The following is a 16,309-nucleotide window of genomic DNA, read 5'->3' on the forward strand; positions in this document are numbered from 1 at the left end:
TTGAGCATCTGCCTTCAGCCCAGGGCGTGATCCTGGAGTCCCGCATCGGGCTCCCTGCATAGAGCCTACTTCTCCCTCTGCCTATGTCTCTGCCTCTCTGTGTCTTTTAAAAAAATAAAAGGCAGTACTTCTAGCTGCAGGTAAGCAAGCAGATAATCTGCCCAGAATCTTGGAATGATGACTGTGGATCCTCACCTACAAACATTTTGTCATAGGTGGTTATGTTCAAATAGCTTCACTAATGGGTTATTTTGGCCAGATTCTAATAAAACCTTCTCAAATTACCTGTGGTTGAAGGACCAGATTTTTATTTTTTTCAAAAGACTTTATTTATTCATGATAGACACACAGAGAAGAAAGAGAGGCAGAGACACAGGCAGAGGGAGAAGCAGGCTCCAAGCAGGGAGGAGCCCGATGTGGGACTCAATCCCAAGACTCCAGTATCACGCCCTGGCCCGAAGGCAGGCGCTAAACCGCTGAGCCACCCAGGGATCCCCAATGTACAACAAATTTTGTTTTGTGTTTTGTTTTTTTTAAACAGTCACTCCTAGAGATGTCTGCTTCTCCCTCTACCTGTGTCTCTCATGAATAAATAAATAAAATCTTAAAAAAAAAAAGTCACACCTTGCTGGGTTTTTTAGATTTTTTTTTTAAGGAATCAAATCCAACATGGGGCTCAAATATAAAACCCCAAGATCAAGAGTCCCATGCTCTTCCAACTGAGCCAGCCAGGCACCCCATTAGATGAATTTTTATAAAATAGTACTCCAAATTTTTATACTTCTCTCTTTGTAGACTAGTAACAACAGATCACAAACCAGTCTAGGATCACCCAATGTGATAGTAACACAAATATCCAAATAGAATGGAATATGAGCACAAAAACAAACACATGAGAGAAGCCTGGGTGGCTCAGTGGTTGAGCGTCTGCCTTTGGCTCAGGTGGTGATCAAGTCCCTCATCAGGCTCCTTGTGGGGAGCCTGCTTCTCCCTCTGCCTATGTCTCTGCCTCTCATGAATAAGTACATAAAATCTTTAAAAAAGTAAAAATAAAGGGAGATACTCCCTAACATTAAACACACACACACACACACACACACACACACACACACACAGGAATGCTGTATATAAATGCTACAAATACTGAGGCACTCTACTGGCAACAAAAATACACAAAATGTTTTATACCCCACATAGATGAGGGTCAAAGTACTATATTTTAACTATTAGCCGTAATGGAAGTTAACAGATACCAGACTCACCCTCCCACCTCAAACAACTAAAAAATGGCCAAGAACATGAAATATCAGTTTTCAAACAATGAACTGCTAGTAGCACAGAACACTGACCTGAAAGAAGGGAAATAAATGAAATAAGCCCTGTAAATGTGCACAACTTACTGTGTACAGAATTTTGTCCATAGCACAGAACCCAAAAGAGCTCTGTCTCATAGAACTGAGACAAGAGTTTGGGGTTTGGAGGTCGAGGTGGCTAGAATATACAGGATTGAGACAGCAAGCTCCAGTTATCTACAGAAGGTTCTCTCCAGTCTTTGGCTAACTGCTAATCAGCTTCTCCATGAGGAAACTTAGGTAAGAGTTACCAAAAAAGAGATCAATCTTCAGAGATCACACAGGGTTGACAATAGTTCACATTCCCAATAGCCAGGGTACAAAGACCTGCACTACAGAGGGCAAGTACCCCTTTAGTAACAGAGTTTTAAATCCACTAAGGAGGGATCCCTGGGTGGCACAGCGGTTTGGCGCCTGCCTTTGGCCCAGGGCGCGATCCTGGAGACCCGGGATCGAATACCATGTCGGGCTCCCGGTGCATGGAGCCTGCTTCTCCCTCTGCCTGTGTCTCTGCCTCTCTCTCTCTCATTGTGTGCCTATCATGAATAAATAAAAATTAAAAAAAAAAAAAAAAAAAAACTTAGAGGCAATCCTAACAGGACTGAACTGTTTCCAAGTAACTGCATCCCAAAATCAAAATATAGCCAAAGGAATTAAAAAAACAAAACACAAAAACCATCACTCGGCAATAAACCTCACAATGTCTAATAAGTTATGTAACTAAAAAATTATCAGGCAAACAAAGAAGCAGAGAATTAAAATTCATAGTGAAAAATATAATAAATTAAATAAAACAAAACAAAAATAAAATAAAATAAAAAATAAAATAAAATAAAATAAAATTCATAGTGAAAAAAAGGTAATAATAGAAACAGACCAGAAAGGACAGATGATAGAAATAGATGAGGACATAAATGCAGTTATTTAAATGTATTCCAAATAAATAAATTAATTAATTAATTAATTAATTAATGTATTCCACATCTTCAAGAATGTAAGGAAAGCAGGACTAAAAATAGGTATTTAAAAAAGAAAAAATTGGGATCCCTGGGTGGCGCAGCGGTTTGGCGCCTGCCTTTGGCCCGGGGCGTGATCCTGGAGACCCGGGATCGAATCCCACGTCGGGCTCCCGGTGCATGGAGCCTGCTTCTCCCTCTGCCTGTGTCTCTGCCTCTCTCTCTCTGTGACTATCATGAATAAATAAATAAAATCTTTAAAAAATAATAATAATAATAATAATAATAATAAAGAAAAAATTATATTTTTCTCAAATCACACTTCTGGAGACAAAAATATACTTAATAAGATTAGCACTGATCAGACTAAACAAGATTATTATTAGGAATTTAAAGACAGCAGTGAAAATTATACAAAACGAAAACACAAAGGCTTAAAAAACAAAAACAGAACTTTCGGGCACCAGGATGGTTCAGTCAATTAAGCGTTCTGAGTCTTGATTTTGGCTCTGGTCATAATCTCAAGGTCATGATATTGAGTTCCATGACAGGCTACATACATGCTCAATGCAGAGTCTGTTTTCAGTTCTCCTCCCTCTGTCCTCTCCCCCAGCCCCTCTAAAATAAACTTTTTTTAATAGAACTTCATGAGTAGGGAAGCCCAGGTGGATCAGCAGTTTAGTGCCGCCTTCAGCCCAGGGCCTGATCCTGGAGATCCAGATCAGGTCCCATGTCAGGCTCCCTGCATGGAGCCTGCTTCTCCCTCTGCCTGTGTCTCTGCCTCTGTGTGTCTCTCATGAATAAATAAATAAATTCTTAAAAAATAATAACTTCATGAGTTTGGGGCACCTGGATAGCTCAGTGGTTGAGCGTCTGCCTTTGGCTCAGGTCATGGTCCCGGAATCCTGGGATTAAGTCCCACATATCACGCTTCCCACAGGGAGCCTGCTTCACCTCTGCCTAGGTCTCTGCCTCTGATGAATAAATAAATTTTAATTTTAATTTTAATTAAAAAAAATAATTTCGGGATCCCTGGGTGGCTCAGCGGTTTGGCGCCTGCCTTTGGCCCAGGGCCCAATCCTGGAGTCCCGGGATCGAGTCCCCCGTCGGGCTCCCAGCATGGAGCCTGCTTGTCCCTCCTCCTGTGTCTCTGCCTATCATAAATAAATCTTTAAAAAGTAATAATAATTTCATGAGTATGAAACACTAAACAGACTAACAAATGTGGATTAGAGGAAAGGATAGGGGTGGGAGAGGAAAGATTTAAAGGAATGGAGGAAGGGCGCCTGGGTGGCTCAGTTGTTGACCGTCTGCCTTTGGCTCATTTAGAAATCCTGGGGTCGGGGATCCCTGGGTGGCTCAGCGGTTTAGTGCCTGCCTTTGGCCCAGGGAGTGATCCTGGAGTCCCGGGATCAAGTCCCATGTCAGGTTCCCCACAGGGAGCCTGCTTCTCCCTCTGCCTGTGTCTCTGGCTCTGTGTGTCTCTCATGAATGAATGAATGAATAAATCTTTTTTTTTTTTAATTAAAAAAATAAAGGAATGGAGAAAATACTTAAAGAAATGATGGCAGGGTTCCCTGGGTGGCTCGGCGGTTTAGCGCCTGCCTTTGGCCCAGGGTGTCATCCTGAAGTCCAGGGATAGGGTCCCATGTCGGGCTCCCTGCGTGGAGCCTGCTTCTCCCTCTACCTGTGTCTCTGCCTCTCTCTGTCTCTCATGAATAAATAAAATATTTAAAAATAAAAGATGGCAGAAAACTTGCCAATTTTGATAAGCATAAATCCACAGATCCAAAAATCAACAAACTCCAAGCAAAAGAAACACGAAAAAAAAAAAACACACCAAAGCACATAATTATCAAGTGCTAAAAACCAGTGATAGATAAAAAACCATAGGGGTGGTGCCTGGCTGGTTCAATCAGTATAGCATCCAACTCTCAATCTCAAGATAGTCAGTTCAAGCCCCATGTTGGGCATGGAGCTTATGTTAAAAAAAAAGATATAAAATCAGGCAAAGGAAAAAAGATACTTAGTCATAATAACAAATATAAGAATGATAGCCAACTTGTTAGAAACGCAAGCCAGAAGATAGTAAAGCATTATTTTTAAAATACTGAAAGAGGGCAGCCCCAGTGGCCCAGCTGTTTAGCACGAGGCCTACAGCCCAGGGCGTGATCCTGGAGTCCTGGGATGGAGTCCCATATCAAGCTCCCTGCATGGAGCCTGCTTCTCCCTCTGTCTACCTCTCTGCCTCTCTGTCTCTCATGAATAAATAAAATCTTTAAAAGTAAAAAATAAAATAAAATACTGAAAGAAACTATCAACCTATTCTTTTTTATTTTTTTTTTAAGATTTATTTATTCAGAGAAAAAGAGAGAGGAAGCCTGCTTCTCCTTCTGCAGGTCTCTGCCTCTGTGTGTCTCTCATGAATAATTTTTTTAAAAAGAGAGGATTTACACCAGTAGCCAACTATGAGAAAAAAAATATTAAAGGAAGTCTAGGCAGGGCAGCCCCAGTGGCTTAGCGGTTTAGTGCTGCATTTGGCCCCACGCATGATCCTGGAGACCTGGAATCCAGTCCCAGGTCAGGCTCCCTGCGTGGAGCTTGCTTCTCCTTCTGCCTGTGTCCCTGCCTCTCTCTCCTTCTGTGTCTCTCATGAAAAAATAATTTTAAAATCTTTAAAAAAATAAATAAAATAAAGGAAGTCTAGGTAGAGAAAGTAACACCAGGTAGAAATTTGGATCTACATAAATAAAAAGCACTGACAGGGATCCCTGGGTGGCACAGCGGTGTGGCGCCTGCCTTTGGCCCAGGGCCCGATCCTGGAGACCCGGGATCGAATCCCACGTCGGGCTCCCGGTGCATGGAGCCTGTTTCTCCCTCTGCCTGTGTCTCTGCCCCTCTCTCTCTCTCTCTCTCTCTCTCTGTGTGTGTGACAATCATAAATAAATAAATAAATAAATAAAAATTAAAAAAAAAGCACTGACAATGGTAAATGAGGGTGAATGTAAAACATTCTTTACTTTTTTAATCACTTTCCGTTTTAGGATTTTATTTATTTATTCATGAGAGAGAGAGAGAGAGTGAGCACGCGCCGCAGAGACACAGGCAGAGGGAAAAACAGGCTTCATGCAAGGAGCCTGATGAGGGACTCGATCCCAGGTCTCCAGGATCACACCCTGGGCTGAATGAAGGAGACGCTAAACCGCTGAGCCACCTGGGATGCCCCTTTAATTGGTTTTTTGAACTTTAATGAACATTTGTCTCATTTTTAGTTTTTGCCTATTATGACAACTTAGCTGTATGTATTCTGGTGCACAGCTGCACATTTCTTTTTTAGTACAGAGAACAAGCTACAGGTGTTTAGATGATTTTAGAGGTGGGACACCTGGGTAGCTCAATGGTTTGGCACCTACCTTCGCCCCAGGGCATGATCCTGGAGACCTGGGATGAGTCCCACATCAGGCTCCCTGCATGGAGCCTGCTTCTCCCTCTGCCTGTGTCTCTGCCTCTCTCTCTCTCACTCTGTGTCTCTCATGAATAAATAAATAAAATCTTAAAAAAAAAAAATAAAAAGCTTTCCCCTATGGGAAACCCTAGTTACACTGTTGGTGGGAATGCAAGCTGGCACAGCCACTCTGGAAAACAGCATGAGAGTTCCTCAAAAAGTTGAAAATAGAGCCACCCTACCACCCTGCAATTGCAGTTACTATTTACCCCAAATATACAATGTAGTGATTTGAAAGGGGACCTGTACCCCAATGTTTATAGCAGCAAAGTCCACAATAGCCAAACTATGGAAAGAGCCCAGATGTCCATGGACAAATGGATAAAGACGATGTGGTCAACACACACACACACACACACGGATACTACTCAGCCATCAAAAAACAAAAAAAAAAAAAACAAAAAAAAGAGGGATCCCTGGGAGGCGCAGCGGTTTGGCGCCTGCCTTTGGCCCAGGGCGTAATCCTGGAGACCCGGGATCGAATCCCACATCGGGCTCCCGGTGCATGGAGCCTGCTGCTCCCTCCTCCTGTGTCTCTGCCTCTCTCTCTCTGTGTGACTATCATAAATAGAAATTAAAAAAAAAAAAAAAAAAAAAGGAAATGCAATTTAAAAAAAAAAAAGGAAAGAAAGATATCTTACCATTTGCAATAAGGACAGAACTAGAGGATATTATGCCAACTGAAATAAGTCCATCAGAGAAAGACAATTCTATGATCTCACTCATATATGGAATTTAAGAAACAAAACAGGAACAGAGAGGAAAAAAAGGGGGAAAAAAAAGACAATCAGAAAGGGAAACAAACCATAAGATTCTTAATCACAGTAAATAAACTGAGGGTCGCTGGAGGGCAGGGATGAGGGGATGGAGTAACTGGGTGATGGACCTTAAGGAGGACACATGATGGGCAGCCCTGGTGGCCCAGCGGTTTAGTGCTGCCTTCAGCCCAGGGCCTGATCCTGGAGTCCCAGGATCGAGTCCCACGTCAGGCTCCCTGCATGGAGCCTGCTTCTGCCTGTGTCTCTGTGTCTATCATGAATAAATAAATAAAATCTTAAAAAAAAAAAAAATTTAAAAAAAGGAGGACACATGATTTAATGAGCACTGGGTATTGTATGAGACTGATGAATCAATCACGTTTACCTCTGAAACCAATAATGCATTTTATGTTATTGAATTTAAATAAAAATTTTTAACCATTAAAAAAAAAAAAAAAAAAAAGCTTTCTCCATAGCATGTTTCTTTTGAAAAGCAGGTACTTTCCCACTGTTAAAATACCAAGTTTAGGGATGCTTGGGTGGCTCCCAAAGGTCTGCCTTTGGCTCAGGGCGTAATCCCGAGGTCCTGGGATTGAGTCCCACAACAGGCTTCCAGGATGGAGCCTGCTTCTCTCTCTGCCTATGGTCTCTGCCTCTCTGTCTCTCATGAATAAATAAATTTTAAAAATATAAATAAATAAATAAATAAATAAATAAATAAATAAATAAATAAATAAATAAATCTTTAAAAGAAATAGACTTTATCTTAAATAGATTATTTTCAAGTATCTGCTAGTGGGTTATTATTACTGACAGCCCTGGTTTTTAACTTCCTAATATGGCTAACAAAGAGCTAGGAGTACAGGCTATAAACACAAGTGCCAATTCTGCCATCTTCTTGCTATTTGTGCTTGCATTATCACCTTCAATCCACCGTTTCCAAGCAGGAATCTTTTTTTTTATTATTATTATTCATGAGAGACACAGAGAGGGAGGCAGAGACACAGGCATAGGGAGAATCCGGTTCCCTGTGGGGAGCCCAGCCCGATGGGGGACTCGAGCCCAGGATCACGCCTTGAGCCGCAGGCAGAGGCTCAACCTCTGAGCCACCCAAGCATCCCTAAGCAGGAATCTCTTAGGGATCCCTGGGTGGCGTAGTGGTTTGGCGCCTGCCTTTGGCCCAGGGCGCGATCCTGGAGACCCGAGATCGAATCCCACATCGGGCTCCCGGTGCATGGAGCCTGCTTCTCCCTCTGCCTGTGTCTCTGCCTCTCTCTCTCTATCATAAATCAATTTAAAAAAAAAAAAAGGAATCTTTTAAACACATTGACCATTTTGTAAGAGCTAATTTAAACTGGAAAAAGCCCTATCAAGACTTATTGTAGCAATCATTTAGCCATTATATACACAAACATTGGATCATTACGTTGCACACCTGAAACTGTCAATTAGATCTCATTTTTAAAAAACCTAATGTGGGTAGCCCTCGTGGCGCAGCGGTTTAGCGCCGCCTGCAGCCCAGGGCGTGATCCTGGAGACCCTGGATCGAGTCCCACGTCGGGCTCTCTGCATGGAGCCTGCTTCTCCCTCTTGCCTGCGTCTCTGCCTCTCTCTCTCTCTCTGTCTCTATGAATAAATAAATAAAAATCTTTTGAAAAAATAAAAATAAAAATAAAAAACCTAATGTTGGGCAGCCCCGGTGGCGCAGCGGTTTGGCGCCACCTGCAGCCCAGGGCGTGATCCTGGAGACTCTGGATAGAGTCCTACCTCGGGCTCTCTGCCTGGTGCCTGCTTCGCCCTCTGCCTTGTGTCTCTGCCCCCCCTCCTCTGTATCTCTATGAATAAATAAATCCTTTAAAATAAATAAATAAATAAATAAATAAATAAATAAATAAATAAATAAATAATAAATAAATAAATAAATAATAATAAATAAATAAATAAATAAATAAAACCTTATGTTGGGCAGCCTGCGTGGCTGGGCGGTTTAGCGCCGCCTTCGGCCCAGGGCGTGATCCTGGAGAGCCTGGGAGATCCCATGTCAGGCTCCCTACCTGGAGCCTGCTTCTCTCTCTGCCTGTGTCTCTGCCTCTGCCCCTCTGTCTCTCATGAATAAATAATAAAATCTTTTAAAAAATAAAAATAAAAATCCTAATGTTTAAAAATAAGTCATGAATAAGGCAAGTGTCATACAGTGTCAATCTCTGTATCATTATTAAAGCTTAAATCTTCCCTATCTTGGAGAACACTTCCTTAAACTAGAATGTAAATTCCAAGCACTAGACTTTTTTTTTTTTTTTAATTTATTTTTAATTTATTTATGATAGTCACAGAGAGAGAGAGAGAGAGAGGCAGAGACACAGGCAGAGGGAGAAGCAGGCTCCATGCACCGGGAGCCCGACGTGGGATTTGATACCGGGTCTCCAGGATCGCGCCCTGGGCCAAAGGCAGGCGCCAAACCGCTGCGCCACCCAGGGATCCCCCAAGCACTAGACTTTATCTAACTTTCCTTGTCCCACTTTCCATTTAGAAGATATTACAAGGAGCAAGTGGATGAGTTTATAGGAGCCAGATTATTTTGTTTTAATGCCATGTAAGGCTTTAAGTTTTTATTCTGAAGTGACTCAGGTATAATATAATCAAATTTATATTTTATATACTCTAATTGTAGTACAAAAAATAGTTTGAAGTAGATAAAATTAGAAACTAGAAAATCAGTAAAACCATTATAAAAATAACATTGTAGGGGCACCTGAGTGGTTCAGTCAGGTAGCTGGCTGACACTTGGTTTCAGTTCAGGTCATGTTCTAGTGATCATGACATCAGGCCCAGTGTCCAGGTATGCTTCAGATTCTTTCTTCCTCTCCCTCTCCCTCCAGCTTCCGTACACCTGTATGTGCTCTCTCTCAAATAAATAAAATATTGGGGTGCCTGGGTGGCTAAGTTGGTTAAATATCTGCCTTCCACTCAGGTCATGATCCAAGGGTCCTGGGACCTGGCCTGCTAACAGGGAGCCTGATTCTGATTCTCCCTCTCCCTGCCTGCCTCTGCCTAATGATCTCTCTGCTTGTGCTGTCAAATAAATAAAATCTTTCAAAAACAAATTACTTAAATCTTTTAAAACAATACTTTAAAAAATAACATTGTTAAGCACTCACCAGTGATAAAACTTACTTCCACTGTTTATGGCCTAGACAAATAAAAAGGGCCTGAACTAAGGTAGCACTGGTATAGTCTGAAGAAGAGATGGATTAAAGCAGTGGTTCACAAACTTCAGTCAACCTGAGAATTACTTGGAGAACTTGTTTTTTGTTTTGTTTTTTTTTTAAGATTTTATTTATTTATCCACAAGAGACACACAGAGAGAAAAAAATTACGGAAACTATGCCCTGATGAGGAATGATCTCCAACATGTATTGCTAAATGCCTAAAAATGTGTCAAATAGGCTATCATCTATACAATTTAGAATAACTATACACAGAAAAAAAAAAAAAACTATACAGTTTTGGTTTTTTTAAAGATTTTATTTATTTATTCATGAGAGACACACAGAGAGAGGCAGAGAGAAGCAGGCCCCTGTGAGAAGCCTGATGTAAAACTCGATCCCAGGACCCCGGGATCATGACCTGACTCAGGCAAATGCTCAACCACTGAGCTACTCAGGTGCCCCTAGTTTGCTTCTATATGCATGCATAAGGTTGTCATTAAGGGATACATAATAAATTCCTAACACTGGTTCACTGTGAGAAGAAAAACTATGTGAAAATTAGGAAGTAAGGGGTAAAGGACACTTCACTGTAAAACCAACATTCTGGATTTTGAATCAGGAATGTATTTTCTAGGGCAGCCCGGGAGGCTCAGCAGTTTAGCACCGCCTTCAACCCCAGGTGTGATCCTGGGGACCCAGGATTGAGACCCATGTCAGGCTCCCTGCATGGAGCCTGCTTCTCCCTCTGCCTGTGTCTCTGCCTCTGTGTGTGTGTGTGTGTGTGTCTCTCATGAATAAATAAAATCTTTAAAAAGTAAAAAAAAAAAAAAAGTAAATCTTAAAAAAAAGAGAAATCAATGCAAACATCTGACTGCCAAAAACACATGCAGTACCTATTCATTTTCATTTAATCCTCTCACAAATTTTGTGGTAGATGGCAATACTCCTCTATTTTACAGAGAAATAACTTACTCCATTACACAAATGATTTAGTAACATGTATGACCACATCACATTTCATACTATACTTCAATTGCCTACTGACTTTCTGGGTTGCCCAAGAAGATTAAGCTCTAAGGAAAAAAATCCTATCTATCTTATTCTAGCTGTATCCTAGCACCAAGCACAAGCCCTAGTACCTAATCAGTATTTGTGAAAATAAGTGACCAATTCTGAATCACTAGGAGAGGGCAAGTGACTGCCACTTGGCTTGTGAGGTGCCTCAGTTTCATCAACTATAATTAATAGTACTTATCTCACAGGATTTTTGAAAATCAAACAAGAAAGTTGACAAGGCACTTTATTCAATGAATCAATAGCAATTATTAACAAAGATAGGAAGAAATGGAGATAAGAAAAACAAAATTAGGAGGGAGTGACCAGTATTAGATGCAGCAAAAAGGTTAAGAACTAATTAGAAAGCTAAGAATAAGAACTAATTTAGCATGTAGACAATCAATGATTATTTTTAGTAATGTTGCTTAGATGGCATGAAAGGAAAGAAGCCAGATTGATACAAGCTGAACAAATGTGTATACTTAGTACACACCTGCCCTATTAGATTATGATCTGATGACCAGAAACTGAGACTGAATTCATCTTTGTATCTCTAAAACCTAACACATTAAATATATATTAAATACATTTGGGCAGCCCGGATGGCTCAGCAGTTTAACGCCACCTTCAGCCCAGGGCCTGATCCTGGTTCCCTGCATGGAGCCTGCTTCTCTCTCTGCCTGTGTGTCTCTGCCCCTCTCTCTCTGTCTCTCATGAATAAATAAATAAAATCTTAAACACATACATACATACATTTGTTTGCAGGGCACCCGGGTGGCTCAGTGAGTTAAGCATCTGCCTTGCACTCAGGTCATGATCCCAGGTTCTGGGATCGAGCCCCGTATCCTCCCTAAGTGAGAAGCCTGCTTCTTCTCCCTCTGCCTCCTGCTCTGCCCTTGTGCTGTCAAATAAATCAATAAAATCTTTTTTAAAAATTGCTGGGGCACCTGAGTGGCTTGGTGGGTTAGGCATCTGCCTTCAACTCAGGTCATGACCCTAGTGTCCTGGGATCAAGCCCCACATTGAGCTATCTGCTCAGCGGGGAGCCTGCTTCTCCCTCTTCACTATCAAATAAATAAAATATTAAAAAAAAAAAAAAAAAAAAAAAAAGGATCCCTGGGTGGTGCAGCGGTTTATTTAGCGCCTGTCTTTGGCCCAGGGCGCGATCCTGGAGACCCGGGATCGAATCCCACGTCAGGCTCCCGGTGCATGCAGCCTGCTTCTCCCTCAGCCTGCGTCTCTGCCTCTCTCTCTCTGTGTGACTATCATAAATAAATAAAAATTAAAAAAAAAAAAAAAAAAAAAACAGAAAACAGGAATCCCTGGGTGGCTCAGCAGTGTAGCGCCTGCCTTCTGCCCAGCGTGTGATCCTGGAATCCTGGGATCGAGTCCCCTGTCGGGCTCCCTGCATGGAGCCTGCTTCTCCCTCTGCCTGTGTCTCTGCATCCCTCTCTCTGTGTGTGTCTCATGAATAAATAAAATCTTTAAAAAATAAAAAATAAAAAAATAAAAATAAAAAGATTTTTATGTGGGATTCGATCCCGGGTCTCCAGGATCGCGCCCTGGGCCAAAGGCAGGCGCCAAACCGCTGCGCCACCCAGGGATCCCAAATAAAAAGATTTGAGAGAGTGTTTGTGCATGCCAGCAGGGGGAGGGGCACAGGAAGAGGAAAAGAGTAGACTCCCCACTGAGTATGGAATCTGATAAGGTGCTGATATCATGAACCAGAGATCATGACCTGAGCTGAAACAGAGTCAGACACTCCTCCACATCACTTGCCATCATGGAAATACAAATCAAAACCACAATACATACCCCTTACACCCATGGGAATAGCTAAAATTAACAAGACAGGATGTTGGCAAGGATGTAGAGAAAACGGAACCCTCTTGTACTGTTGGTGGGAATGCAAGCTGGTGCAGCCACTCTGGAAAAGTGTGGAGGTTCCTCAAGAAGTTAAAAATAGGGACACCTGGGTGGCTCAGCGGTTTAGCGCTACCTTCAGTCCAGGGCGAGATCCTGGAGACCTGGGATTGAGTCCCACACGTCGGGCTCCCTGCATGGAGCCTGCTTCTCCCTCTGCCTGTGTCTCTGCCTCTATGTCCATCACTTACATATATATATATATATATATATAATCTTTTTAGAGATAATAACAAGTCATTTTCTTTACCCTCCCCCTTAAACACCTTACCTCTGAATACCACACTGAGAAATGCCATCTTTACTGTTCTCTCAGACTAATTAGGTTTTCATGTAATTTACTCTCAACGTAAGCTTCTTCATGGGTAATGAAAGTATAAAATCAAGGGGCATCTGGGTGGCTCAGATGATTAGGCATTTGCCTTCAACTCAGGTTATGATTCTGCGTCCTGAATTGAACCCCACTTTGTCTGGCTCTCTGCTCAACAGGGGAGTCTGCTTCTCCCTCTCCGTCTGCTTGTGTGCTCCCTCAAATAAATAAAATCTTTTAAAAAAGTATAAAATCAAAATACTGGGATTTAACCCAGACTGTGCCATTTATGAAGGTAGACATTATTTGACCACTCTAATCTTTATTTTTACCTATAAAAGGAAGATAACTACTTCATAGCAAACTCATGTGGATTAAGTAAAAACACTCAAAAAAGCACTTGATACATAGAATTGGCCGGTTTTAGTTTGCACCTTATGGTAGAAGGCACTTAATGATTTTCCTTTCTGGAGGCACACCAGTACTTTCTCTGTTTATGACCTGCCAGGAAGCTGGAGACTAGTTCACTACTAACTTTAGCTATAGAGGGCAGGGGGCCTGGTTCAGCGATTTAGCACCGCCGTCAGCCCAGGTTGTAATCCTTAGTCCAGGATAGAGTCCCACGTTGGGCTCCCTGCATGGCGCCTGCTTCTCCCTCTGCCTGTGTCTCTGCCTCTTGTTCTCCGTGTCTCTCATGAGTAAATAAATAAAATCTTAAAAACACACACAAATCAATGAAGTCTGAAAACGGAACTTGAAACTAAAATTGCATTTTCTAGGAGTTCCCAGGTGATTCTGAGGGTGGTTTGAGAACCAGTGCTCAACATGAAACCCACAGGGAAACGAACCAAAAAGTGGTGGGTAGCACAGGTAGAGATATGTAATTCTCTAGTAATTGTCAATCTAGGGATCACTGGGTGGCGCAGCGGTTTGGCGCCTGCCTTTGGCCCGGGGCGTGATCCTGGAGACCCGGGATCGAATCCCACACGTCGGGCTCCCGGTGCATGGAGCCTGCTTCTCCCTCTGCCTATGTCTCTGCTTCTCTCTCTCTCTCTCTCTCTCTCTCTCTATCATAAATAAATTAAAAAATAATAATAATAATTGTCAATCTATTGACCAATCATAAAACTTCACAGTAACCTTTCTCTTTATAGAGGAGGAGGCTAACTTCTGAAGTGCAGAAGATAAATAAGCAAAAGCCCCTAAAAAACAAGGGACGATTGGGAAGTCAGACCCACCAGAGGGAAAGAGCACTTGCTTCCTCAAATTAACGGAGTGTTCCCTCTCACTCTTCAAGAAATACCTTCCGTTTGACGAGCATTGTGGCGCTTTCAAAGCAACTGTTTCTACCCCATCTTCCTAAGACACTTTGTGCACACATACTACTACCCATTCGCCTAGCAACCAAACACTGCTGGAAGTAATCGGAGCTCCAAGCAACCCTAGGTGAAGATGCTTTGCGTCTCGATAAAACGCCTCCGAAACAGTAAAGTCTCTCGCCAACAGTCCCAAAGCCTAAAGAGTCACTATTCTCTCCACTAAGAACGAGGACAGCTGAGAACTGGAGGTTAGGAGATGCGCGAGGAGACGGTGGAAAACCAGCTTCACCGCGCCACACCGCGGAAGTCGGAGAATCTCCGCGAGCCGCACAGCCCCAAACAATGGAGTTTTCCCGCCTCCTCAGGACCCCGCCCCCTGCTCCAGAGCTGGCGGAGGAAAGCGAACACTCGAGCGTACGGCCCCGCCCCCTGGAGGCCCCGCCCCCTCCCGAGCCCACCGGGCCAGCCTCCCTCCTCGTGGGTTTTTTTTTTTTTTTTTTTTTGGCGCCAAATCTCTGTTAATTATTTTCCTAGGTTGTTTGGGAACGCTATTGGAGGTGCAAGAGGAGTGCAGGGACTGCAGGGGCACAGAGACGGACAGGAGCCCTGTGGCCCCGCCTCCTCGCGGATAGCCCCGGGCCGGGGGAGGAAGGAGAGGGGCAGGCGATGGAGGAGCCGCCGCTGCCCCCGGCAAGATGGCGGCCGCGAAAAGCGGGGCAGGGGGCGCCAGCCGAATAGTGTTACTGCTAATACGCGAGGTTCTCTGCAAAGGTGGGTTTCTACAGTCCAGGCCTCCCCGAACTGCGACGGTTCCTCGGTAGGAGGCAAGTCCTTCCTCTCACCGGTCTCTTCCTCCCGGGGTTCCCGCGTCCACCACCCCCCCTCCCCGTGGACTGGCCAGTGCCTCAAGCGCTCCACAGTCCCGCTTACTTGTCGGCGGAAACCAGCTCCGCAGCGATGGCGGCAGTAGCTGTGGACTCTGCGGCCATCGTTCCCCTGAGGTGGTGGGCCAGCGGGCAGAATACAGTCTGTGAGGAAAACAGAGGGAATTTGGGAAGCCAAAGACCTATTCAGGGACAGAAAATGGCAGATTGGAGACCCCGCGCGGCTGGGCCCCTATATATACCAAAGCCCTTTGCCCCGCCTATCCACTTCCGGATCCTCCCCCTCGAGTTTAAAGGGCCAGGACTCTGCCCCAGTCCAGCCCAAGGACACCCCCCGCCCTCGCCGACTTGCTCTGCGGGGTACCTTCCCTGCCTGGCCCGCCTTCCCCAAAAAAAGCAACTTCCTGCTTCTCTAGCAAGTCGCGTAAGAACTGGAATTTTGGTACTACAACTCCTGACTGGGCGTCGGCCAGCGGCTTCCACAGAAGGGGAAGCTGGTGCTGGTCTGCATGTTTGGAGCAAGTAGCCGAGAGTCTCTTTCCGGCCCTGATACTCAGGGAGGTGATCCGAAACTTTCTGCCCTTCCTCTCAGTCCTAACGGATGGACACGTAAGAGCCGAGCACGGGTACAGCAGCAACGGCTAGAACTGATTTCGGTGAGACTCGTGGCTCTGAGCCTCAGCAACAATTGACGCAAGAAAATGCTACCCTAGGATTGGCTACCGCTGAAACTACCGCGCTTGATTCAAAGTCAGTGCTGCGGCGGGATGCGGCTAGCTCCTCCCCCTGGGCCCGCCCCCTTCGGCTCGCCCAATCCGCTGGCGCCATCCTCGTAGGCCCTACCCACACTCCAAATCTAGCTGGTCTAGTGCTCCCAGCTCTTTTCCTCCACTCAGAGGTACCGTTTGTCGTTTGCACAGTACGTGCCAGAATCCTGTGCTTAGACACTTTAAAGATGTTAGCCGTTTTATTTAATCTCAACAAAGCTACTGGTGAGGTCGAGATTATCAGTCCCATTTGGTAGAAACAGAAACCCA

At 43.9% G+C, this 16,309-nt stretch overlaps 1 protein-coding gene across 3 annotated transcripts in view; it reads right to left on the reverse strand.

Moving 5' to 3' along the window:
* The window catches only part of LOC112642573 (nuclear autoantigenic sperm protein), a 40,194-nt gene extending 24,278 nt beyond the window's left edge, over positions 1 to 15,916 (reverse strand). Inside the window, exons 1-2 of one of the 3 annotated variants that reach the window (XM_025420272.3) lie at positions 15,637 to 15,916; positions 15,319 to 15,416 (exon numbers count right to left, since the gene is read on the reverse strand). In XM_025420272.3, coding sequence (XP_025276057.1) covers positions 15,319 to 15,377 — 59 coding nt within the window. In that variant the 5' untranslated portion in view covers positions 15,378 to 15,416; positions 15,637 to 15,916. Of the gene's footprint in view, positions 1 to 15,318; positions 15,504 to 15,636 lie in introns of those variants that run through there. The other 2 variants (XM_035698923.2, XM_025420273.3) reach the window with 2 other exon arrangements.
* Between the last annotated feature and the right edge of the window lie 393 nt (positions 15,917 to 16,309).

This window comes from Canis lupus, chromosome 15 (assembly GCF_003254725.2).
Source record: "Canis lupus dingo isolate Sandy chromosome 15, ASM325472v2, whole genome shotgun sequence".
Taxonomy (NCBI): domain Eukaryota; kingdom Metazoa; phylum Chordata; class Mammalia; order Carnivora; family Canidae; genus Canis; species Canis lupus.